The sequence below is a fragment of the Strix aluco genome, chromosome 11 (assembly GCF_031877795.1).
Source record: "Strix aluco isolate bStrAlu1 chromosome 11, bStrAlu1.hap1, whole genome shotgun sequence".
NCBI lineage: Eukaryota > Metazoa > Chordata > Aves > Strigiformes > Strigidae > Strix > Strix aluco.
In genome coordinates this window covers 12,877,718-12,905,124 of record NC_133941.1, presented here as the reverse complement: position 1 = coordinate 12,905,124, position 27,407 = coordinate 12,877,718, and the positions used below count along the sequence as shown (strand labels likewise).

The 27,407-nt window shown below is 40.4% G+C and overlaps 1 protein-coding gene across 3 annotated transcripts in view; it reads right to left on the bottom strand.

Annotated features, from left to right (window-relative positions):
- Nucleotides 1-27,407, bottom strand: part of GRM7 (glutamate metabotropic receptor 7) — a 309,081-nt gene that overhangs the window by 189,031 nt on the left and 92,643 nt on the right. For all 3 annotated transcript variants that reach the window (XM_074836095.1, XM_074836097.1, XM_074836096.1), the window contains exon 2: nucleotides 15,219-15,435. In XM_074836095.1, coding sequence (XP_074692196.1) covers nucleotides 15,219-15,435 — 217 coding nt within the window. The remainder of the gene's footprint in view (nucleotides 1-15,218; nucleotides 15,436-27,407) is intronic.

Here is a 27,407-nt window from a genome sequence, read left to right as displayed (position 1 = left end):
AAATTACATCTTTCCTATCTTTAATGTTTATGATTCTTGGCTTCTTTTTAAGAAAAAGATGTCATTAGAGCTTAATCAATAGCATTCTGCTTTAAGAAAGGCTTTCTGAAGCTGACAAAACTACCTAGGTTTTGCTTTGAAACCTGCTTGAATTTGGAAAACGATAAAAAGACTGTGCTTCATTTTTCATGGCAGGGAGGTCATTGAAATTTCTCAGGGAAATCAAACAGCGACTGCAAAACACGTTATCTTGCTTTGTTTATGTGCAATGCAGGGCTGAAACCAGGGAGAAGAGTTGCATATGCCGACCGCCGCTGCAGCTCCCCGCTCGCTGCAGGGTGTGCTGCCGAGCAGGAGCACTCGCTGAGCTTGGGAATGCTCAGAAACAGAGATTAATAAAATATAATAAAATATATTCCACCAAAAGATGATTATCTTTGGATTTAGTCATTACTTTACTCAAGGCCACAGTCTGCTCCCGCTCACTGGCACAGAGCAGACATTTTTAACATCAAACACCACCCTGCTCAACATTAATAAAGTGGCAAAATCTGGGTCTGAAGCTCTTCTTGTAAGTGTCAGTGGCTGCTGGGGACTGCCAAGGCCATGTCAGCACCTGCTCTTCCGCAGGCAGGCAGGCATGGGGCAATTGGTGACCAACAGGTTACTTGTGCAAGCCATAAATATTGATAAAGTGATTCATAACCCGAGTGAGTGCTGCACATACACGCTAGAGTTCATTTTGCTCCTGGTCAGCTGATATGACCCTCAGCTCTGGGCATTTCAACTTGGCACCACCAAGGGCCTTGCACAAATAATAAGGCCCTTTAATGGATGATTAACCCTGGAGAAGAAAAAACAAACAAACAACTTAAAAATTGCACTTCTCCAAAGCAAAATTTCTATAAAAGAGAGGTGCGGCACAGTCCCAAGCTACAACAACTGCACAGTCTCTCCCACTGCAAGTAACTGGCTTTTGTTTGGTTTTGTTTTTTTTTAAATCCTAGAGTGCAAATGATTTTTCCCTGTTTCCCAGTGAAATCTGAGGAAATGGCTAAGATAGTCTAGAAGATGTATTTTTTCTCAAGTTAAATGAATGACTTTCTTGGACACCAAGGTTCCTGCTGCCCTTAGTCCAGAATCTTAGAGGCAGTAACACAAATGTAAGGAAGACAAGAAGAAGGAAGCAGAGAAAGAATGGTGTGGCTTTAAAAAGAGGTGGTGCTTTTAATGAGTTTTGAAGTTGTCAAGAAGAAGGATTGCAAATTGCTGGATTGATTGCACTGTAACTCCAGCTCTTGTATTTGTTCTTGGAAAAGACTGAGAAAAAAAAAAATGCATCAAACAAACCTCAAGTGAAACAGCGTTATTTGCTAGAGCCTCAAGAGGCAGAAGACTAATAAAATTTTGCAAAGCACTCGAAAGTGCTAATTGCTTTTTTAGTTCATCTTACAGAGCGGTGGCATTGTAGGGCATCTAAGTGTGAAGAACCTAGAGAGGGGCTAGACTTTCTCAGAGCTGTAGAGATTTTTCAAAAGATGTTTATTTCAAGGAACAGCTTGTGTACTATAGACTTTGGCTGCAATTTTGTGATGCTGCTTCTCTGTCTTCCCTCCTGATGTTAATAAATAAAAGTTATTTGATTACAGTAATTGGAGGTTTGAAATCTGTTCTGGCTGTAATGAATATGCTGTGCTTTCCTAAGAATGAAGAACACAAGAAATGAACTTGTTCAGGGAATTACTAAGAGGTAAAAACTCGAAACTGGGAATATCCAAGCTCAAATTCATCCTGGCTCAGGGTAAACAGGACACTGCTCTTATCATGCAGTTTAAGCCTCCAAAATAAGACCAATTTTGATGCACAAGTGCCCAAAGAAAACATGCCTCACCCCAATTTACAGTTAAATGCTCTTCTTTGATAAACCAGCTGGCTCAGACCAGAGATGAGTTATTTATCAAAGCCAACAGTATTACCTCCAGGAGCATGACTCCTTCTGGGATTTTGCCTCTGATAAGACACGTCACCAGGTTACTGCATGACAGCACCAGAACTGCATTTTTCAGGACTGTCAGTCTCCCACCCTACATGAATGCTGAGGCCACAACGTTGAGACAGAACTATTTAAGGTTGGATTGATTTCTGAACGTACAGAGCACTTGCATTTCCAATCAATTTGAATGGAAACCACAAATGCTCAGTACTTTAGAAAAAAATCAAGGCACTCGTGTTCCTTCATATAGATTTCGATGTCCAAACGTAAGATTTCAAGTGGCATTTGGGTTTGACATTGAAATAGTCAGATATGAAAAAAGTTCTCCCAAGAAATAATAGAAGAAAGCTTGGCAAAAGCAAAAATGAAGGCCATTTCTTAACCAGAGTCCACATGTTATCCAGCAGTGATATACCAGCAGTATAATCTTAATTAGCCAATAAAAGTTTTTAGACAATCTGTCTAGACTTTCCTTTGCCTGAATATAAAACTGGCTTTAAAAGAAATTTATAAACAGCAATGAAAAGTCAATGAAAATCTGTCAAAAAAAGCTTCCTGCTGTTTCACATCTGCATCCTGCACTCTTCTTAAAACATGCCCATTTAAGTGAAATCCTTCACTTTTTAAGTAGGAAAGCCGCTATATTTGGGATTACTGCATTGCAAGCTCACAGTCAGCTTCCTGACTTGCTGGTGAACTTAACTGGAGGACACCTCTCTTAGAAAGCTCTGATCAAGACAGCTCAACATGGGCCTTCGTCTTGAGGAAGCCGAGTCATTAGAAATAATCATAACAGTATAGCCACGTCTTGAGAGTACGCTGGGCTTAGTCCCACTGGCTTTGAAATGGTCTTTTCACCGATGCAGTAATACCACCGATGCCTCAATGGGGGGGTTTAGGTAGAGAGGACACAATTTTACAGCGGAGCCAAGATTTCACCAGCTGAAGAAAACTACTTTTGACTAGCCCCAGGCCAGCAGAGATGAGAGAAGACCTCTTCTCCTCCAGACTGTGCAGCAACAGGCACAGCAGAGCTTGGCAGGGCTGCCTCTTCTCTGTTCTGCCTGAACGTCAGCCCTGTCCTGGGGGGCTCCTGAATGAGCACAGCAGGCATGGGACCAAAGGGCAGCTCTGGGGATACTTGTGAAGAAAGAGAACAAAGGGATTTGAAGGAAAAAAATATTCAGCTGGAAAAGGAACAAAATACAGATATAAGATAAACTGAGTTAATTAAAGGGTTGATCAGACATGTGGATTAGTGAAATTAAAGGGAGAAACAAAATACATTCAGGGAATTAAAATCATAATTTATCTTTAACCGATGCCTAAAAAGAGTGTTTTCTTGATTGTAGCCTGAGATAGCCACTTCCAGATTTTTCACATCTGGATAAAGTCTTCCATTGTGAAGCAGCTACCTGAAACACTTCTACTTTTTAACCACTTTCCCTTATCGAGGAGCCAGGCCATTGGCAGGAATGTGCTGCTACCCCGCGAACAGGCTCACCCAGCACCATCACCGTAAGAACGAGGCACTCGCAGCACCCAGATATACCGACATGCCAGAGCTCAAGCACAGAACGGGGGAACGGTCGATCAGAACGACTCCCAGCCCTGGGCTCACGGGTGAGCAGAGCAGCACTCAAGCCCTGAGCCGCTCTTCCCCGACTCCATTAAATCTGACATCAGGCTGCATTTGCCTAAAGGAGGGCGACAAGCTCGCTGGGGAGCGGAGCTGGAGCACCAGTGGGACCCGCGTCTCCTGCAAGCGATCGCGTTTCACGGGCAGCAAAGGCAATGTCTGTGTCTAACCTTAAGCAGAACATCTTATTTTAAAAGCAAATGTAGACTACGGATGCCTGCTCTTTGTCATACTTGGGCTCTCCCAAACAAACAACAACCCAGTGAAGTGTGGCCATTTATCATGAGTCAGGAGACAGCTTCAGTACTTATTGCAGCATCCCATGTCAGCATAAAATCCAATTCAAATTTCAAATAAACGCCTGCATCTTCAAGTTGCCTTTCTATTACCCAAAGTTTAATCTGTTTCATCTCCATGTTTACACAATGAAATACATTAAGTTCTTTTTTGATAATAAAATAATTGAATAGTTTGCTTTTTCACCAACTTTTTGTTATTAACAGGCCCAAAATGATGTGAACAGAGATTACTGAAAGCACCGGGAGATTTTCTGCTGGCACGGCAGGTTACGTGTGCTGGTGTAAACACCCACAGCATCGCATGATATAGAATCAGTCAAGGCACCTGCCTGGAAAGAGGGAGGGGTATTGTCACCAGGAGTTTTTTGTTTAAATAATGAATATTGGTCAAGTGTTACAATAATGCCAATAGTCTCCCTTATGACAGCAAGCTAGCTGTCCTCCTGATTCCTTATAGATTGAAAATCTTGAAACACCAAAGGGAAAGGAAACAGAACAGCCTGCAATATAAACTGTATATATATATCTTCCCAATGTCCTAGCTATATGTGTAAACCACTTAAAATGCCATATTGCAATTCATATTTTCAGTTCAGATATCTTGCTGAATGTACTAGAGCAAACAGTCCAGGTATTTCAAACACTGTCTTGATAAATAACTTGCCTAAGAACATGTAAGCAAACAGTATAAACTCCATTGATCATAATTTACTACTAGCTATGACTTTGCAAAGAGGGGTACATATACCCAGTTAGAGAGACTTTCTCCTCTCATTGATCTTTTTTTTTTTTCCACAAGGAAGTTGGTCTGAGGAAGGCTTAGATAGCTTTGGAGACAGACCAGAGGGTATTTTTGGCATGCCCAGAAGATGACTAGCAATGCACGAAAGCCATCTTCCAAGAGTGTGAAGGGTTCAGGACGTTTGTCATCCTCTCTTGTCTAAGGAAGGATAAGAAATGAAGAAGGCCGGGGAGGGCGCGTGATGGAAGAGGCATCTTAGAATTATTTATGTGCTGCTACTCCCCCATGGCTATGAAAGCTGTTCTTTGCATTAGCACAAAGTGAAAAGGGACTGTGAAGTATGGAAGGTACAAGATGAGGCAATATTTTGTATTTCCTCCTGGGATGCAGGATTTCAGTGACAGAAACTGGAATAACTTACTGCATTTGATTATATATTACCCTTCAGATGCAGAAATGCATTTAGAGCTGGTCCCAAATGACGTTCCAACAAATTCATCCTACTTTGCAAAACAGACATATCCCATGGGAAAATCTCAGAGTAATCACAATATTTCTATTTTCCATGGGGAAAATCAAAATGACAGCAGGGGCTTCCTCTGCAGAAGGTTTTTTATGAAATTCATTTTATTCCTTCAGGAAAACTGACAAGACGCTTTGCACCACACACTGGAATAGGCACTGTAGGCGGAGGCGAAATGGGAGCCAGAATTCACAGGCTCCACTTCTCCCCCTGGGTAGGCTGAGAGGCAGGAAAAAAAGAGTAGCGAAGAGCAAAGGCACTCAGATGCAATCGTCTAGGAAGTCTGGTTTCACTGCCCTCTGGCAGAAAAAAGGGCCTTTGGAAACAGTTTCTATCTTATCTTCCAGAAGTTCTACGTTTTCACAATCAAAGGCAATTCTGTTTCTGAAATCATTAATTTTTTTGGTGAAACAAATGTGATTTTCTAACCCACTCTCTATGGCAAATCTTCCTTATTCATAGATACTTGTTTCCCTGTCAGATCTCAGTCTTTGCAACCCCAGTCACTTTTATCAGCCTTCATATTATGGCTTTTCATCTCCTTCTCCTAATCCTCATCCCATCTTGCTGTTTCCACAGACTTGTTCCTTCCTTTTATTGTTCAGTAAACCTGAACTCTCTCCTTTCCCCCTACTATTCCCCAAAATATCAGCTTCCGCACTTCAATAGGACCTTCTCCTCAAGCTCTCTAATGCTCAGTAACATACTTTTTGCCCATTCCCCTAATATTCCACCACTGGTTTTTTGCAAATTTCTATTCTTCCCAGCAGAAGATGGATACAGAACACAAATGCTCTTGCCTCTCCAATTCTGCTCCATACTGCTATCTTTACCAGGAGGAACATACTACCTTTGAGATTCAGAAAGACTGCCAAAGAACAAATGAAACAAACTGGATTGGAATGAATAACTTACTGAATCTGCATCAAACCAACTTCTTCACTTCTGCATCATTGAGCATGCACACTGCAAAATGCAGGAGCATTCCCTGGGGTGTCCAACTTTACAGGTGAAAATAAAGGCTCAACAATACATTTTTCTGTTTTGAAATATCAAGGACTTAACCAATCACTTGTTTCCAGCTGATCCACATGATACATTTCACATAACCACGAAAACAAAGTTTTATTAAATTTGAGGGAACATTTTTAAAGGATGCTGGCAGTTATTTGTTTAGTAACAAGAATTGTCTATTTGAATTTTATTCTGTCCTTGAAATGCAATCTCCAAATGTTCAATAAATGCCATAAAAAGGCAGATATTTATCATTAAAGTGACTTATGCTACAACTGTGACAGAAGCCTGTTACAGCTATCCAATAATACTTTGCCGAGAAACCAGCTGTGTGAGATCATTCGGGATGACAGAGTGCAAGTTTCTGCATGTATCAGCATGGAACTGGTCTCGGATTTCACGTAAGCAGATGCGAAGGTAATCATAATGTCGTATCTTTACCACTTTCCTTCTCCCCAAACTACTTTATTGATTTTTTCATGAGTCTATTTGAGAAGGAGGAATTACTCAGACCCCTGCTAGTTCCACCACAGAATTCTAACGCTATTTGGGCAGAGAGGCTTCTGATGCTGCAGTGCTCTCAGGTACATATCCAAACCCTGTGTTCCACCTGCGAGTCCAGAGGAGGCCACGGAGATGATGGGGGGCTGGAGCACCTCCCCTGTGAGGACAGGCTGAGAGAGTTGGGGGTGTTCAGCCTGGAGAAGAGAAGGCTCTGGGGAGACCTTAGAGCGGCCTCCCAGTACTTAAAGGGGTTACAGGAAAGGGGAGAGGGACTCTTGATCAGGGAGGGTAGGAAGAGGACGAGGGGCAATGGGTTTAAACTGAAAGAGGGCAGATTTAGATTAGACATAAGGAAGAAATTCTTCCCTGTGAGGGTGGTGAGACACTGGCACAGGATGCCCAGAGAAGCTGTGGCTGCCCCCTCCCTGGAAGGGTTCAAGGCCAGGTTGGATGGGGCTTTGGACAACCTGGGCTAGTGGAAGGTGTCCCTGCCCGTGGCAGGGGGTTGAGACTATGATTCCTAATGACCATCAGCTTCACTGCTTTGCTGCACGAGATCCTAAGAACCCTATAAGTCTACACCAGGTATTTATCTTCCAATGACGACAAAAGATAGGAAAATACCTATAGCACATACATACCAATGATTGGATTTATTTTTTTTTTGTAATTCAAATTCTTTAATGAGATATTTGGTGCCTACACTCCCTGTGTAGTCAAGAGAGAAATAGGTATTTCAAAAGGGCAACTCAGATCTCATCACTCTTTGTTAGTTCACAGGGAACAGAGTCAACTACTTGGGACATCTGTTATGTTTTAAGTAGGAAGATGCCTCACTAAAGAGGTGAAGATTGCATTCATAATGTTTTGATAACCTAAAAATACAGGCAGGTGCCTAGAGTGTTTCTCAACATCTAAGCCAGGCACCGAATTAATTTTACCCAATACCACAGGGAAGTCAGAAGTCCAATCATCACCTCAAGGACATCATCCATTCACTCCCCTAAACAACATCACTTCTCACAAGTTATTAAAAAAAGCCACAGCAGCATAGACCATGCACAACAAGTAACTTTGCAGAAACACACTTTGCTTTTTCTTTTCCACTATCAGAAGTATACTATTAAACCCTAAATGCAATCCAAAACACCTTTGAGAAGCAAGTCCAGTGCATCTTCTACTAGATCAGTTATAATTAAAAGAAAATCCTATTAAGCCTATTATACCTGACAGACTGCAGCACACAACACAAGTTTACACAACTTTAGAAAGCAATTTTTCTTTTTCCTTTTTTTTTTTTTTGAAATGACAAAACATTTGTTATTTGAGAAAACATTGGAAGGAAAATAATAGACTTCGTAACATTGTTATTTAGCATAACATCACTGTACACCAAAAGGGACAGATGCGTGAACATTTGAGAAAAATAGAAAGCAAAATGGAAACCACTTGAAATGCTCAGATAGAAATTACTTGATTTCATTAGTGGTTTATATATTTATTTTTGCTATATTTGATCCAGAAAACAGGCTCTCAAATAAATGAGTAAAGGCCATTCCCATCAGAAAGTATAATCATTTAACACAACCAAAGACAAAGGAACAGCCCTGCACTGCTGCTTCTCCATCCCCCCAGAGACCTCCACTCCTTCCTGCGGACACCAAGCTGCCCACCAGGCAGAAAAGCACCAAAGGGAGGGGTCTTCAGGACCAGTAATTCACTGGGAAAATTCCATAAGCCTCGAACCATGCTCTACACCATCCAACTCTGTAAAAGCACTGAGGTCCGTGACCCTCTTGAGAGCTGCTGTTTCCTAAAGCGACAGCACCTGAGATACATGTTAAACACCACTTCAACAATATCTGGTTTTCTTGGGCTGGCTTTTGGACTGCACTTCAAAAACGTATTTATAGACCAATTTGTCAATGCGTAAGCTCAGCTGTTCACTCTAACTGAAATGCAGTTTCTGCCCCTTGGGGTACAGCCGAGGGAGATCCAACGAACACAGTTTGCAAAACACTATTCCTTCAACTAAACAAAGAAATAGTCATGCCAGTGGACAGTACAACACCTTAGCCCATCTTCTTCCAAAACAATGACTCATTCACATGAATATTTGAACAGTGACTCTGTTAAAAGTTGGGTTCTGTTAGCTGCTACAAAGAATAGAAATCATCGATCATAAATTTGGGGCATCATTGGATGATGTGTGGTATCACCCATTGCCAGTATGTTGTGCAAAGCTTCACTAATAAACCGTAAGTATCTGTTATTTATTAACGCAGCCAATGCAATCTTTGCCCACCACAGTGCATCACAGTGCACTCACTAACTTTTTTCACCTTCCTTTCTTATTTTGGGGTTTCTTTTAACCTTGGGTTATTTTGTAAAGTGTCTGCTCCCTGTAATGAGTATTCTAAACCCATTCAATAGGGCTTTAATGGATCAAGAAAAAAAAAGAAAGATGTTTCATTAACATTAGAATATAAGACCAAAAAAAACCAGGATTTTCTACTTGGCAATAGGAATCAGTACTCTGTTTGAGATATAGAGACAGAATAGTCTCCTCTCCCTTCTTAAAACACAGTTGTACAACTCCCTTGTAGCAATGATTTAACTCTCTCGTGTCATCCAGCACTAATTTGTGCTAATGGAATTCCCAACAGACAGCATAAAAATTAAGTTCTGTTACAAAAATGCAGATTCAGGATCATAGCAGGCAGTTGAACAGACCTACAGGAGCCTAAAAAATGCTGTGTGAATCCCTGAGGGATGATACAGCAGCTCTTGGCTTTTAACATTGTCAGCTTCCACAGAAGATAAGTACTGAATTAGAGCACCACAGTACGATATACCACATTGAGGATTTCACAGAAGGTATCATGAGATGATTCAGATCACCAAAACCCGAACCAAAAGATTCAGATCTTTTTAGAAACACAAGTCAGTGTAGAAAACAAATATCAAGGCTTTAGGAAAAGCTGTCATATTTTCACATTTAGGTGACTAAAGGGGTTTAAAACAGCCTTTGCTATGGATAACAAAGCCATAGAAATAATTTCTGTAGGAGGTACTTAATTGCATGTAGCTAATTTGTAAAGAAACCAATGCATTAGGAGATGATACTAATTAATGCACAGATTATAACAGCATACAAAGAAGTGGTTCATCTGATTTCGGTGCATTGCCACTTGTTAGGCCTAAGGGCAATGTGTCTCATATAGGCATGTACGTGTGTGCACACATACGGGTTTACTAGCAAATAAAAAGCTGGGAAAAATAAGGTGAAAAAGAAATTTGAGTTTCTATTGAGGGTTAGTAAAGAAATACTGTTGAGTATAACTGCTGGAAAAGAAAATCTACTTATGAGTGTAAGGAGAAGGATTTAAAATTTCAAGGGTCTCTTCTTTGCCCTACCAATGAATGTTTTTTAATGTTTCTTCTGTTTCTGAGCAAATTCAGCTCCTGCAGCGTGTGCATCTAGGCCGTCCCTGCTGCATGCAGATGTTCTCAACCTTACGTAACAGATGTCTGCGCAGCACTCGAGGATCATGGAGACAGAAGAATTAAAGAAACGAGTAGTTCAAAAAAGTCTTCAGCAAAAAAAGGAGAAAAGAAGATAAAGAGACTGTCACAAGTGTTGCACTTCCTATGTTAAAGTGGATTAAAGTTTATTCTGTCCTTTTTTTTTTTTTTTCTGTCAGGATGATGATAGCCTTTTAAAAAATGCGACACCACAACTAAAGGTCTTTGGAAGAAACTTCAGTATGTATAATCATATCAGCACACTGTTACGAGGGCTTTAATTCCTTTTTGTCATGTCTTTAGTACACAGAGAAAGAAGGCATGCTTTTCCAGAATTTTTCATCTCCAGTCCTTCCAAATGGTTAAGAACATCACCATCTAACTAATTCTTTGTAGATTAAGATACTGCATTACTGACACACTGCTCTGTACAATACAACAGGTCTAGTTTGTGTAAACAAGTAGAACTGTCCTCAAAATCAGCCCCGCTAAGCGGAAACACTTATTTCTGAGATGAAATTGGACAAGGGAGCTATGGAAAGGCAGAAGAAAGAGGTGAAGGTAGCAGACATACAGGTTTTCAGATTCGGGCATCCCCTTCCTTACACAGTTTGTGCTGCAGCCTGTGGAGCAAGCATCAGAGTCTCCACAAGCAAAGCAGCCAGTATACTCATCTGTGAAAATGGGTGGGTTTCAGAGAGAAAAAGATTAATAAATGTATACTAGATCTTTCATTTATCTGTTAGGAGGCATTCAAGTGGTCTTTTACTAAAAACTGCAATATATATATTTCTTACAGATAGCAATTAACCTTCTGGTACAGATTAATCTTTTAAAAAAATCAAAGATGAATTAATCTTTGAGATCCAAGTATTCAGTAGTTTCATTAATAATCTGAAATTGTCCTTTAGATTTTCTATAATTAGGCCATTCCCCTAATTTATTAATCCCATAGACTGCAGAGCATGTTTCAAATCTTCACCTCCTGACACAATGACATATTCAAACTCGCCTGAAGTACTCATAATAAAAGTCACTTTGTGAAGAATTATTAACTCAAAGGATCAAGCAAAGTCTTTATATGCTAAAGCATATTTGAAAACTAAGGATAGCACTCTCTACTCATCCTCACCATTCCTAAGATCTTGGCTGAATCAGAAAGAAGTTTGGATAAAACACTGGATTTAGGATAATTAGCTAGCTATAGATTTGAGGCCAAACATGTGCTGGTACCTATGGATTAAATCTTCCTTTCTGCCAAAATACACTGATTATGAGATACAAGGCAATTGTCTGAGGGCTAACAATGACTGCTTATTGCTGGTGTGTCTCCAACTTTGACTAATTACCTCTGCTCCCGGGCTGTTCCTGCTCCTGGAAGATGCTCATGGTCCTCAGGGGCCCCGCAGGGAAGGATGGACACAAGGACCTCTGCTCTGACACCTCTCCCAACCCTGTTGTGCTTGTCAAAAGGGGGTCGGGGCGGCAGGATTCACCCCAGCTCTGCAATCCCAACAGCCAGGAGAGCTCTCCAACAGCAGCCAGTGCTGTATTGTCTTGTCACAGCCGGGCAGCATGAAGAAGCCAGGACTGAAAAAACTTGGAGCTATATATGCACCTATTGCATTCCCTCGTTTGCACCAGCATACAGACCTTATCATGCCACTGCTTCGTTTATGTATTTAATTGCATGCTGAGCTCCTGGGGTACGGAGTAGCGAGTCTGGGTGCACACAGATGTGGTGTTTCTGCAGCAGTGCTGGGTTCTGATGTCTGCTGTGAGCAGGCAGCTGTGGCAATCCACGCAGCACACAAACCCTGAGCAAGGCCAAAGTCTGAACACAGAAATTAAATGGACAATGCTTTAAGCATAGCACAATTCCTCCTGATGAGCAGCACATGCTTTAGCTAGCTGGAAAATGAGCTAAACTGTGCCTTACCACTTTAACTCCTCTTCTGCCCTCCATCCTCCCCACGTCCCTGCAGGGATACACTGAGTATGCCCTTCGAGTTGGGGAGAAGAGGTAATCCACTGATTTCTAGAAGAACTGGATCTTTTGACTAAGGAAAAAACTTCCTCCCACTGCTGTTGCATTTCTGTTGCTTCTAGCATAAGTTTTTTAATTAGTGTGAGTTTTGATTGGCACCAAGCACCACGTTAATCTACTCACACAGCAGTGACAGGACCATCACAAGTGTGTCCCCCACCCCTTCCTCCCTGTCCCTGCATGGCATGCATTGCCATGCTTTCCTGCTTTTGCAAAGATACTGCATAATTACACAGCTCAGGCCACGTATATTCGGACCCATTCAAATATATTTAATGCTTGAAGTGAAACGATCTTGGTAATACTTCTCTATCTTGTGAAGCCTCCTGTCCTTTCTGTTCCCCATTAGTGAGGACTGTTCATTTCAGGCATTCAGACACATGGCTCTTGACCACTCAAATGTTTTTTAATAGGTAGATCAAGGAGCTACTAACTACACCACAGCCATGAGTCACTAAAATTATTACTGCTTATTGCTTCTTCAGGAGGCTCTTTCCAAACCCTGATATTACAGCAATCACCTGACAGCCTAGTTAATAATTTCTTTTGCATAAAATGTCCCCAAGGAGACACAGCCACATCAGGCACCAGGAAAGCAACCCCAAAACACCATCTCCCCCAAAGAATGGGGAGATCCCATTGCAGTGTGAACCCCCTAAACAGCACTGGGGAGATGGTGACAACCAATCCCCAAAGTTGGGGCACAAGGTGCCATTCCCCTGTAGGGGATCAAGGTCAGGACCTCTATCTCCAGGCAGCACCGCTCCATTAAATATTTAGACAAGAGGATCTTCTTACACTTCCCAGGGTTTTAAAAAACCCAGGGAACTTGTTGACAGGTATTAAATCCCCTCAGAACTTCACCTAAGCTTTATCTCTGTCACACAAAAAAAATCAGTACAGCCCTAAGAAGAAAAAGCAGCTGTACTGAACTGGAGGCAGCACCGGGGATTGGATTATTCCCGTTTCCAGACAAGGCAGGCTGTGTCTATGAAAGAAAGTTCATGCACTATCCCTGTTAGTGTCTTAATCTTGTAGGCGTGACCTATATCACCCTGCATGCAAAGCTGTTTTAAGCAGGGTATTCTTTCAGTTTTATGCTTTATTTTTTATGAAGGACATTGAATTACATGTTGACTACATGAACAGCTCCTATCATTAATTTAATTCTACAGAAGGTCTATAAAATGATACAATATTATTCAGCTAGAGTTTGTCCTTGACATAGGGAACACATTTCTGGTATGATTTTGCAACAGTGGATATTTGCAAATAAAGTCAATTTTAAATTATAATGAACACCGGCATTTGTCAATTCCTGCAGTATTAAATCCAAACCCATTTTCTTTAATACCACATAAATATGCATTTGAACGAACAGACAAATTTATGCAAATATAGGTTCCTTCTGTGATATCAACATAATGAAACAATTCCGGATTCCCCTCTCTAAAGCCCTTTTCTTTTAAGTGCAGCCGCCTTCCCTGCTCACTCCTTGGATTATGCTGCCAAGAGCGATCCATCAGTCTGGGAGCGAGCTGACGCTCCACCTGGCAGGTAGTATAGGCAATTTCCAAAAGCAGAGCGTATGCTGTGGAACCAGCTTTGCAACAGCCGAGGAGATGGAAACCTCTGACAGCTGCTTCGGAGCAACGTCTATCCCGTCCTAGTCCTTTCATTTCATGCACTCACTAATCTGGCTGGTGATTTATGTGATTCAGCAAGTGAATCGTGGACTGTGTTGTGCTGGTTTTATTTAATGCCATGCAGTTACGGGGTGGGAGATCTGCAAATTTGGTTTTGGAATACAATAGAACTTATTTTTGTACAATGATGATGGGTTCCTGATAAGGATATATCATTGAAGGCCTCTGGAGATGGGCCTTGCACACATCACGATAACAAACGACATCGTCCGCTTAGTTTTCCTTACCAGCACAGGAGTCAACTTTAGATATTTAAGTTTCCACACCTTTATGATTCTGGTTTGCAAATCAGCTTGCCATGGATTTACACCTCTGTTCCCTGAGGTACCAATCTAAAGTCCTCCTACGTTCTGGCATCTCTGGGGAAATGAAGAACTATTTACCCTGAAGAATAAGTTACAGGGGTAGGAGCACACTGACACAGCAGTCACACCTTCAAGACAGGTCTCCTCTATGTTTTGTACCAGAACGGGAAAGCAAGCTGGAGATTTCTGAGGAGATTTCTGTCAACAAAATTATGAAGATTCAATTTGATAGCAAAAGCCTCACCCAGCACAAGACGCAGCATGTCCCCGTCCTCTCAGAACATAGGTGACATTGTCCAACATAGTTTGGCCTTCTTGAGATACCATCAGATGAAACCAGTAACAAGACAAACGTGATGCATCACACCAAAGGTCTGAAGTGCCTTGCATCACACCACTGAGTTTTGTTGCCTCCATATCCGAGGCCAGTAATATTTGAGTCTTCAAGTAAAAGATTATGAATTTTCTCAACTGAATTGAGATGCTAAAGAAAAGCAATACAAATCAGGCAGTGATCTGAAAGGTGAACAGGAATAGTATGACACAACTCAATGTCTGGTAACAAGCAGTCTTCACAGAATTTCTAGCTGTGGAGAGATAAAAGCTCAGCATTTTAAAATCTGTCTTCTACCCATGTCAACATAATATAATGCCATCCAGTGGAATAGTAGGAGCTTGATAAGACTCAATGTTTTCTATTTTCTCCAGAAATGATTGAAAACCACTAAGGTTTCAAACTCTCTGAAACTCCGTAAGTAATTTAGGAATGAGAGTTTCTAGGAGCCACTACAGAGGCATTGCAAAGAACTGGAGCAACTTTAGAATCAAATATATGTTCTAGAAAAATACAACAACATTTGGTACAAAATAACATTCATTACTTCTATAGCATTTTCTGGAGGGAGGATGGGCGTTGCCTACCTGCCTCTCTGGAAATTTGCATGAAGGACTCGACTCCTTTTTCTCCATAATTCCCTTCAGATGCCAAAGTGGACACATAATTCCATCCCAAAGCTTTCACAATGTCCACCATTGCTTGTGCTTGGAAGGAATCTGGAGGAACCACACGTGAGAAGAAATCATAGCGCCTGTCATCACTCAACTCTGGTGCAGTTGAGGCATAACTGATTTGTGGGATCTGTAGAAAAAAATAATTTCTGATAAATATACATATTCATATACTTATTGCACTTCTTGCTGCAGTTAGCTAAAGCACTTAGCTTCAGCTGAGCCTTGCTTCATCTTTGTTGTATCCATCTGTATTTCCCCATCATGTTCCTTTACAATGTATGAGTCAAAGAAACAATCTTTTCATTGACTTCAAGTTACACAGAAAAATCGTTAATCAATTGAAAGCAACTGTATATGTACACATTCATAATTTCTTCCTTTCAGGCAATCTTAATCAAATACAGCACACATGAAACATTTTTCTAACTATGTCCTTTATACTGGTGTTCTTGTTTTACTAGCATCAGGTTATTTGGGATCCTGAATGCAGCCAAGTTTAAACCTAATACCAGCCATCACTGGCTGAAAACCAGAAGGACCCTTCATCAGTTTTTGGAGGATGAAGAAGCTCTTCAACATTAAACTGCAACTCCAGATTTAAACAAAAGGATGTTTATTTTTTATCCTCTCTGATGAAGAACAGTCATGAAGATTGCTGAGCATAGACATCTCTGACCCACAAAGACAACCTGGTCACGATTCAGCTCTGTCCTAAAACTCTGCCTGCCCATGACATAGCAGACATTGCTTTTTCTTCTCAGGGCAGACTGCAAAGGAGACTAACAGTTACTTTTTATAACAGAGAGACCAGAATATTGTTCAGGGCTATTTTCTCCTTGATAACAAAGGTCCCTAAGCAGTTATCAAGCTGACAGTATGTTAATCCCCAAAGCCATTATGCAATTGTTTGAGTAACAGTCTGGGACTGCTCCTTAAATTAAGGAGCCTGCCATAATTCTCACTTGAGATGCCAAGGAAGGAAAAAAAAGATTTGCAATATACACAAACATGATCATATATAATGTTTTGAGACTTCTAGACTGCAGAAAGGTCAGTATTTCATGCCTCAGTACAAGCATCTTCTGCATTCTCATATTCTGTCTCTGCACAGCATTCCTACAAGTATTTATTAGCTTTCTTGCCTTCTCAGAAGAATAAACATTATATTTCCCCAGGCTCAATACTGCAAAGGGGTTGGCGCCTTTGGTTCTGACAGAGTTTAGCAGCAGATGAGAGCAAACGCAGCATTTCCACAGAATACACACTATATCTGTATATCTGTATGTACATTTATGACTACTACAGCAGAGTAAAAGCAGACCTGTAAAGCAAAATTGCTGCTGAAGACCCAGCAGATAAGTGAACTTATCAAACCATCCAAAATTATTAAATACCCCAACACTTCTTGAGACATGTTCCTGTGTGTAAAGGTAGTATCTACTGTTTTATTATAAACTGTAACAAGCCATAGCACAGGACTAAGATCACTTCAGCTTCATTCAGCATCAGCCTAGACCAAAACGTGGCTTGTGACCCTTGCTTGAGCCCCACACCGTCTGGACCCCTGAGCAGGGAGCTGGCTGAATCAGTTCCAGGCTTAGGACCACTCTTACTTACTATGAATTATTAAACGTAAACAAACACTTAAACTTTCAGCAGGTGCTCAGGCTGTCACTGTGGATGTCAGAGAACTTCATCCCCAGTCATTTGGCACGGTCTTTCCTTCGGATGTGTCATGTCAGTCCTTTGCATGTCTGCTGGTCTTACAACCATAGATGCAGCTAATCGAGCTGAATGCTAGGAAGCTTTAGGTTTTTAATGCAAGACAGCAGTCGTCTTCAAAGCCTTGCCACATTTATTTTAGATCTGTGGCTTGTGGACAGCACGTTGCCAGCAAGACCTTCCAGTGCTCCAGTCACAGAAAATTACAAAAGTTAAAATTGAGGCTGCCGGGAAGAACACAGCATGGTGTTGACCACTGGTGCATGATTTACTTGCTCAGTATTTTGCCTAGGGGCCAGCAAAGCTTGGGGACCAATCTCAAAGACAAATAGATCGATTACACCAATTTATCAGGGTTTTTTATCTTTAATCTATCTTAGGAATGACTTTCAGCTAACACCAACTACTGCACAGAAAATGCTGGGCACCCTGGCTGTCAAAAGTAAGTTAAATTCCTAGTTTGTCTGTGCCTACAATTGCTGTTGTAATAAATGATCGGTGACATTTTAGGATCGCTCTCTTCTCATTTGTACAAAGCAGTTAACGAAGCTTGTTCAGCTGCTTATCAGCTTAATTCATCTTTTCATTGGATGGTATTATATTAAGTGGAACACTTAACCAGGCTGACTGGGTGCTGTGTACCTGTTATCAGACAAGCATCCAGTATGCAACACGCAGTCCCACACACAGAGCCGTACTGAGATAGCCGAGTGCTGTTTTTTTAAATTATAAATAAAAGAAAGGATGAAATACGAATTTTTATCTGTGGCGATGTTTGTATTCCAACTTGCCAACAACTGCTTTTTCAACCAAAAATCAAAAGGAGCATATTCTGCACTTTTACAAAAGCAAAGCTTTTACAGAATTTGCTCCATTGCTTATATTACTTGGGAGACTTTCTGGTTTTTTATTCTTTTTGTCTGTCCATAAAATATTAACCACTTCTGATTGTTTCAATCACTTGGAGTATAAAAAGCATATATTAGGGATTTTTACCAATGTTTCTTACAGAATATCTAAAAGAAACTTAAAGTTATATATGAGGAGTAGAATTTTCATAAGATTTTTCTGAGTACAGGGAGAAAAGTCCTTAAATGGATACAATCTAGACTGAAGTCATTAGAGTCCAACTTTGTCCAGTATGTCAGAGCATGTTGCAGACACCTACAAAAGATGTTTTCGCTTCCCGCACGCCTTTCCAAGCACACAGGCAGCATCCTCGATGTCCAAACTGAACATCTGTTTGCATCAGTTAAAATCTAACAATGTCTCATTTGTTCTTCTCTTCCTTTTTTAACATTCGCATCCAATTGGATGTGGACAAACCTCTCACAGACTCAGCTGGAAATCTTTCTCCCACACTTCACACCATATGTTCCTCTGCGTTACTGTTTTGTTTTTACCAAGTTTGAAAAATGCAACATCATGTGAACTCCAGTCAGGTCTCAATGGCCAGATCCCCTCTCCTCTCTGAGACCTCTTCACAGGGCTTACACTCGTCAGACCAACATCCAAAAGACAACATAGACTGCTGCTGCGTGCTGATGGCTGTTCATCAGGTAAGCTCACAGACATGCCCCTTCAGCTCCTGCAAAAGCTGAAGTGCACTCAAAAATAAAAATGGATTGATCCAGTTCATCAAAACCCAACCCCAAACTGGCCAAATGTCACCATTCCCTGTTCCCAAAGATGATGTAGGTGGTCTCACCATGCAAGGAGGATGAGTGGGGGCCAAGAAAGAACAGGAAAGGCTATAATTTTATTACTCTCTCTAATCATGAAATTCATCTCCTTGGTCCACCTCTCTCAAGCACATGCTGGTGGCTTCTCAAGAGTGGCCCAGGCCTCCCCCTCAGGGCAGGAGGCTGGAGCCTCCCCAAGTAAACCTCCTGCCCCAGGGTCAGGAGGGCAGTGGCTGGATGCACACAGACTGGATTTCAGATTCAAAGGTGCAGAAAAAAAGCCTTAATAAAGCTATCCACACAAAACCACAGTTAAATAGCTGGACGTTTAATAACCAACTCTTCTCCACCCCGATCAGTTTGTAAAACCACCATTTAGCACTGCCAAAAGGTGCTGAATGATCAGCCCTATAACAGAAAGTCTCCTGCTCATGAGCAGACATAAGATGAATGAGCAAAAGGCAGAACAAGCTGTGGTACTATCCTGGGGATGCCTGAGCAGTAGGTGAGTTTACATGTAGTCCTGCTGCTACCTAGTGTGTCCCCTAAATGTCCTCTTAGACGTACCAATCTCTGCCAGTTTTCTTTCTGGTCTGGTTTTGAAAGCTGCTGATATGGTTCAGGCTGGCAAACAACAGCTATCTGACAGTACTGGCTAGCCTGCGCCATCCTCTAACCACACAAAAAATTGGAAGTTAATCCACTTCACCCAACTTACTAAATAAATAGCACCTAAATAAAAAGGTTTGCACTCCCCCTTTTCTACAGCTTTCCCCATTTTCACAAGTTTTTAAGCACAGCACTGTTCTTTACTTAAGCCATACTAATTCTACTTTTGGTCCTGCAAGGGTCCAGTTTGAGACATCTCACACTCAAAACTTTAGTTTAAAGGAGCAAACTTTCTCTTCCATCACATTTTGTCCTATTTTCTGTTCTGAAACACATTTGAAACATCAAAAAGCTCTCGGGAATTACAGTCTGCTCTCCAAATGGTTCTAACATCTTGGCAGAAGAGTTGTGATCCATAAAGCACAGGGGATAAAAATCCCCCTGGCCCTTATGCAGCAAGGCTGCGAGTGAGAAAAGCCTGTGGTCCTCCTTCACATGCTACATAGCAGCCAGTGTTTGCAGAAGAGTCATCCTGTGCAAGTCTTCACCACCATAACAAGACACGGGTGGGGCTGGAGCTTTCTGAAGGACATTCAGGTGTCAGCAGATGGGTAAGCAGGTCACTGATGTGGGAGACAGATTTTCCTGAAGGCAGACTTCGTGTTTACAGGACTATGGCAAACATCACACTCGAGTTTTATGTGTCGTTTGCCTGGCTGATGTTCTGATTACAGTAAGAATGAATGATTAATGCTGGGAACACTGCATTAGTCAGTGATTAATTAATGTTAATTGATTTTTAACATTAAACATTATTCTTCATTTATTTCATTTTCTTCTGTTAATGAAAAGCGCTCTCTCGATCACACTTGGTTGTCCTGCTAGAAAAGCAGGGCCTGTTTTGTGAGCAGTGGCACCAAAAGCCACAGCAAAAAACACACCAATGATCAACATGTCTCTCTGATGGTCTCCTAAGTCACTTTTTGCAGCGTCAAACATTTTCCAACATGGGGTCTGGAACTGCATATTTCAGAGTAAAAAGCAACTGAAATACATACTTGTCGCTCCAATTCTTCATTTCAAACTTATTTCATATTATCGCGTCATGCCGTATCCCCCTCCTCTTCTCCCTGTTCAATAGACCCTTCTTTTCAAGCAAAACAACAGAAAGTGACCAGCTCCTTGCTAATAGCCAACTGTCTCAACTGGAAACACTCAAGAGACCCAGTGCCAGAAGACAAACCAGCTCTCTCCAAAGCTGCAATAATTGCCAGAAGCACTGGGCTCACTGCCCACACCCTCATCACCTCTGCCTAACTCTGCCGGCAAATTCACTTGCACGGCCAAGAACCTCGTAAATCAGTGGAACCATAAAAATAATTATTGCTACTATGCTACTTCAAATGTGATTGAGTTAGGTTACATCTCCTCTGTAACTTATTAAAAGATTAATAAAATGGTACACCTGAACTCAACTCACTAAATGACAGTAGTCAGAAAACTTCAGAAAAGGCAATTTCCCTAAGGACCATGTGCAATTAAGATAATGCATGAGTATACCTGTTGAGATATTAATGAGCTCCCACCAGGGTAATATTAAGTTCACAGTTTGCTGCATTTTTATTTCCAACTTCCTATTAAGTTTTATTGATATGATTTCCTGACAATAGAAAAAAAAACAACCTACTTTGATAAAGCCTCTTGAACTCATCTCAAGTAGCAGTGCAGTGTCAGTCTACACAAATTGCAAAATCCTGCCAATAACTTAACTTTACAAAAATAAGATGCTTGAAGACTTTTCACTTGGCTGAAAAACACTTTGGTGTGAACTGATGGATGACTAACAATCTTGAATCTGTTTAGGTCTCAGATTTTATTCATGTAGAAATTTATCATGTCAGGATTTAATCATCAGTTAGTACAACTACTCTTTGTTCACCATTTACATCTCAAATTGCATAACAAACAGCTTCAGCATCCTGTGAACTGCATATAATTGTTTTCATTGCCTTGAATTAAAATTATTTGAAGTTTCTAACTAGCTGTTTTCTCTGGGCAAAACTCCTCTACGTTTTCTTCATTTTTGCTTTGTTCCAAAGAGGAAGACAATTTTGCCTGAGATAGATACAAAACAAAATCAGATTATGACTCAAAGCTTGCTAAGATAACAGGAATGAACCTTACTGCTGATTTCCACTTGGCTGGAGGGGGAATTTGAGTTCACTCCATTTGGTCAGGGGCTGACATCCGTGGGGTTGTGCAACGGCCTCAGCTCTCGCCTGCCCTGCAGCAGTCGGTGGCCTCACGGCATGCCGGCCAGCTGATCAGCATGGGGGCATATATAACAAATAATATCTCTGCCTTTTGTTCTCCTCCTCACCAGCCCTTCCATAAACTAAACACTGCTAAATCAGTAGCTTTGGGTAGATTTTCTTGAGGTGTCAATCTAGCAGCGTGTGCCCTGAAAGGTGCATATGAAAACAACTATTACTGCAATTCTTGCTCTAGGGCTCTTAAAAGACTAGGGAATAATATTCCCAACAGTCTTAGGTAATGATGAGAACAAATCCTTCTAAAGTGTTTTGATAATCCCTCCTTATTATGTTTTATGATGAAATTTTAGAAGTAGTGCGTTTCAAGCTGGTTTTTATACTCAAAAATCAAACGTTGACAATGAGAAAAAGAGGCAAAACAATTAACAAAAAAAGTTTTCATGTAAATCAATTTTAAAAGCAATGGAAAGTCTTTCTGTACAGCTCTGCCATAGTCTATAAGGTGTTTACATATGGGAAACCTGTTGCTGTGTGCAGAAGTTACACCACAAGAACAAATTCTCCCGAGCAGTGAACAAAAGCAGCACATCTGAAGAAAGGCATTTGTATAACAGAAAAATTTCAAAACCATTAATCTATTTTACAGTTCACCTCAGTTTCTCTCACTCTGTTTACAAATTACTAAAGCTACTGGTGTTCAAACAAAGCCCTGTTTGCTCACATCACCACCTCTCTTTTGTTATCCCACGGTGAATTCCTAATGATGTATTAGAGATCAACACAATCACCTACAAGGGAATTGGATAGATATTTCATAAGGTACAGGAATACAAATATAAACAACACCAAATACTAATGAGAAGCTGAGTCTGGAGGAGGAGAAGCGCGTTTAATAGAACAGAAATATCTTCAAGAGCAACAAAAGAAACACTAAGAAAATAAACCAAATAAATGATTCGTGTACACGAATTTTGCCTATGTTTTGGTGCCCATTACACCAAACCTCACTGTGCTGGGTGCACACTCACACTACTTGTCCCATACTATGACTTCAGCTAGTATGTGAATGGGTCTTCTCTCAACCTGACCTTATAGACGAAAAGGACTACTAACACGTCAATCAAACAGAGTAAAGCCCCCTTTCCAAAGCATTTTAAAGGAGATGTTTTTGAAGCAGTCAGCATCTGCAGTTGAGGACCTATGTCAGAGCTCCCAAGCCTCATACAAGTTTTTTTTTTGTGGGTGTTTCCAAGCGGGATGGCAAAATTGCATATTTATGAAGAACTATATGCGTTCTTGACAAATCATCAATGAAAACCTGGATGAGGTCACTGCTGTGTGGACCTCTCAGTATCAGATAATTCAAGACTGACAGTGATAGGAGAATAAAGTAGTGTCAGGAAGGGTAATGAACTAACAAAACATGGGGAACTACAGGGAGAAGTTATCTGTAATTTCATTTCACTGAATTGTCTTGCTGTGCAGCATAGACTTCAGTTTCAATACATAATGAATAAACATTAGAAGCTCCATGCAGATTGTTGGGTGGAAATTAAGAGGGAAGGCCAGTCCTGTTAAAGGACTCCCTGTAATTGAATAGTGCAGTAATAGACCTTAACAGAGCTGTTATGAGAGCGATGCATCGCTGGTTTGACGTCCCGACAAGATGGAGCAACGTGGGTTGTTGTGTAGCGATGGATCTGGTTAATAAGACCTTTCAAAATTCACAACTTCTTGATTACCAGTACTATAACGGATGCAAACCATTACTGAAACAAACACCTCCAATGCTACTTTGGTTTTCTCAAATAGAAGATATAACTGTCACTGGCTTTCTAATTGAATGCTTTTTTTTTTTTTTAAATTTATTTCAAACCTGAAAAGGGCATATGAAAGAGCCCATTTTCAGGCACATAACTCAACCTTCATCCCTAGCATAACTGTCATAGCACTGGAATGCTAGGGATGCATTGGAATGACATCCTGAATACTATTGGCAAGCTGGGAGTATTTTCCATATCTACAAGGCCTCTCCCACTTCCTTTTCTAGAATGAGAATGTAGTCATATGAATTATTCCAGAAAAAAATAATTGTAGCAATTAAGGGAACAATAATTACAGCAATTAGTACTGTCCACATAGCATTTTATCAACTCAGACAGAAAGAAGGAAGAAAAAAATTATAAAAACATAGCAAAACAAGAGGTGTCCATACATATGAAATATCCCTATATTTCATCTTGATGACTTGTGCCTAGAACTAGGTCTACTTGTGACAACGATGAGCTTATGGCATATCTTGGGCTTTTATAGCTGCAAAATAGGGGGTGTTCTCTTAGATTTTAAATGCTAAAAGATCCTTGGATAGATGACTTGAAAACAGGATCCACAATTTTAATAAAAATTAGTCTTAGCATGAAAATAAGCATCTTATCATAAGGCTGTAAATAATACTGTCCTTCTAACACCTGTCGCAACAATTTTACATATTGTGGATTAAGAATTCTCCATTTATACTTTCATCATTAGAACTTTCATTTGACTAATCTGTGCATGAGGGTGCCCAGGCACATGAAGACAGATACCTGTGTCTCACTGAATGTATCCCAAGTGGCTAAGGTCTACAGATACTTGTACTGAGTCAATTTATAATGAACCTACAGGCTCACTTCTCTTCCTACACAGGCACAAATTTTTTAAAAAACTTTTTCCCCGACAATGCCCTCCCTCCTCTCCGAGCAAGGTTCTCCCATTCCTTGTGCCTGCCTGCACTTTAACCAGCTCTCACTCGACTGTAGCGCTAGTCCTGGCTCTTCCACACTGCCACAAGACAGTAAAAACACTTGACTCAATCAACTAGAGAAATAAAAAGTTGTATCTGCCATACCGATCTATTATCCTGTAGGAGGAGGTACAAGAGCAGAGTACGCAGTATAAAGCATGGGTTGCAATTCCAGGTTTTTGTCCCTGAGGCAAGACCACTGACATTACCTTCATATGAAACACTTAGCCACCAAAGATCTGCTCAAAGACCTACTACAAATGGAGAAGCAAAGTCATGAAGCACCAATATAGATATAACCTACTTTGCTGAATGTTTTGAGATTTACAGCTCCAGTAAAGTGCCTTTTCTGCAGTTAACAGTCTAATAACCTTTTCCATGGGCAAAGAGCATTCTTTATAATCAAGTTCCCTTGAGAAGGTCCTATGAACCAATTCAAAAAGTTTCTGATTCTTAAAAATAATTCATTCAAACCTTTTGACCAAGCTGTGCCAAAAAGCACAGTTCCCACTGTACTGCTACTACAAAAATAGAACACCTTTGAGGAAGGCAGAACAGGATTTCAACACCACTGTCAATATTGCACATTGTTTTAGAAATAGGTGAGGCCCAAGTGGAATTCAACTGTTCTTTCACTTTGTGTCCTTTTGAGAATTACTTAAATAAAAATCTTGGTCTATGCTGTAGTTTGAACACAAAAGCTTCATACATATTGAAGACTACTCCTTTGAGAGCCAAAAATATGTTCCTCTGTGTATCAAAAGACGTCATGTTCTTTAACATTTCTTAGCTGTTGTGTTACAGCACACCCGCAACAACATAAAAAATAGGTTCTTTTTGTTTGCAGGTATTATTTGTGTTTGCAAGAACAACTGTTATCATCTGAGTTGTTAATTTTTTTCCAATAAATTGTCATACCTTGGGACTTTTTTTCTTTCAAAACATTCCTTCGAAAAAATTTTTAAAAATTACCAGAAATCAGTATTTGAATTTACAGTGAAATTGAAAAAGAGTTTTAGACACACACTTGCCTGATTTGTGTGTACAACTTCCTCTTTGGGCATTAAGTTGCATTTATGTGATCATGAGGATGACTTCTAAGTACTCACTTCTCAGAAATAAAATTATTTTTTATTTATAGTCCTTACATTTTAATTTCTCAGTTTATGTATATTTTGATTTAATACTATTAAATCTGAAATTTAATGTATACTTTGTTATTATTATTATTCCTGGCCCTAGATATATAAGGACTTCAAACTCCCCCATCCCTTTGCAGACATGCATTTCCACATCCCCTGATTCAGGCAGGCAGAGGCACAAGCTCCTTCCCCCGTGCAGGCTGGGTCCATCCTCGCTGACCTACAGACAGAAGCCAAAATTATCGCCTCCTGACACAACACACACGTCCAGACATAGGGAACCTCTTACAGCTCCCACCTGCAAACAAAAATATTCACCTACTGCACGAGAGAGGTTATTGACAATAAAGAAAAAGGAACATGTACTATTCTGAAACTTCAGCACTTAAACGTTTTTAAGTGAAATATTTAACTTAAGAATTTCCGCTGGCTTGCTCATAAACTAGCAAGGCAATAAAGCTCTACTGGTTTGCAGGTCTTGTGGATGAGATATGACCAGCACAGCACATTTATACATACTAGTGCATATTCACTGATTTGACAATACTAACTAGAATATTCCTCCTAGGATACATCAGTTAAAATATCAGCGGTGATTGCCCATCCGTTGCAATGCAAGAGTGCACAGCTCTTCATATTTTAACTCCGGCCCTGATAGAACAAAAGCTTGAGAGCAGCATTAAAATAATAGATGGTACTCTGCTAGAGGTAATTTGAAATCTTAACAAAGCATCAAAGGATCTTGTCTATTATGAGCTAATACTTCAAGCCAGTTTTTAGCTGAACTCACGTAAGGTGATGGGAGTACAGGGACCCTATAACCTTTCTAATAGCCACATTTTTGTAATCATATGGTACAACAAAGCTGCTTATGCAGCAACAGTCTTCTCAACCTCATGCTGTGATTCAAATTCAGCCTACAAATAACACATATGGATATTCTGTCACATCTTTATCCCATGACACACCACAATGTCTAAAACATAAAACGTAATTACAAAACTACTGTATGAAAGAGAGAGAACAAGTTTAAAAGAAGCATATTCTGAATCTACTTTTGGGGTTGTTTACTTCTATCACAGCCTAAGAAAGCATAAGTGGTATCTCCAGCAGATAAAACAGGCAGTGGTATCTCAAAGGGAAGAAACTATTAAATGCTACAGATAAGAAAATAACTTGTGTCAAAAACGCAACTGTATTTGTACCACATTGCTAAAAATAAGATTAATGGTTGTCTAACCCATCAGGTGCTTGGGAATGGGAAAGGATGCTGTCTTAGGTAGGCTCACATTTTGAAGAGGCTGACATCAAGACTTTCCGAGTCTTGCACAATGAAGCAGAGGGAGGCATGGCTGCCTCTTACACAGTCAGAACACATGCTTCAAGGTCTTCTAGATGCTAAAAAATAATCCCTTGAGGACTGAAGCCTGCTTCCTACAGCATGCAGACTTACATCAAGCAAGGCATTCTCAGAAGGGTCACTTCAACCATTCAAAGAAGTGCTTAGCAGAGAATCAGAGCCTGTGTGTGCCCTACACTCAGTTATGGGACATGGCAGCAGTAGGTAGGTTTGTTTTCTTCTCCTTTTATGTATACCATTCCCATACACCATCTGCATTTCCAAAATCCGAGAAGTCAGTCACTATGAACAGATAGAGGAGTGATGTATGTACACCAAGCAGATATATAAGCATAAATATGCTCACAGTGATTGGAGCTCACACATCCAAATACAGACTCACAAATTCTAATTATTTTGAAAATAAATCAGAACCAGAAGATAAACACAGCAAAGCAGCTTTTATGTTTTATTTATGTGTACACATTGCTCCATTCATTGCAAACATATAATTGAACCTTATATTGTCTATGCATATTTTAAAATGTTT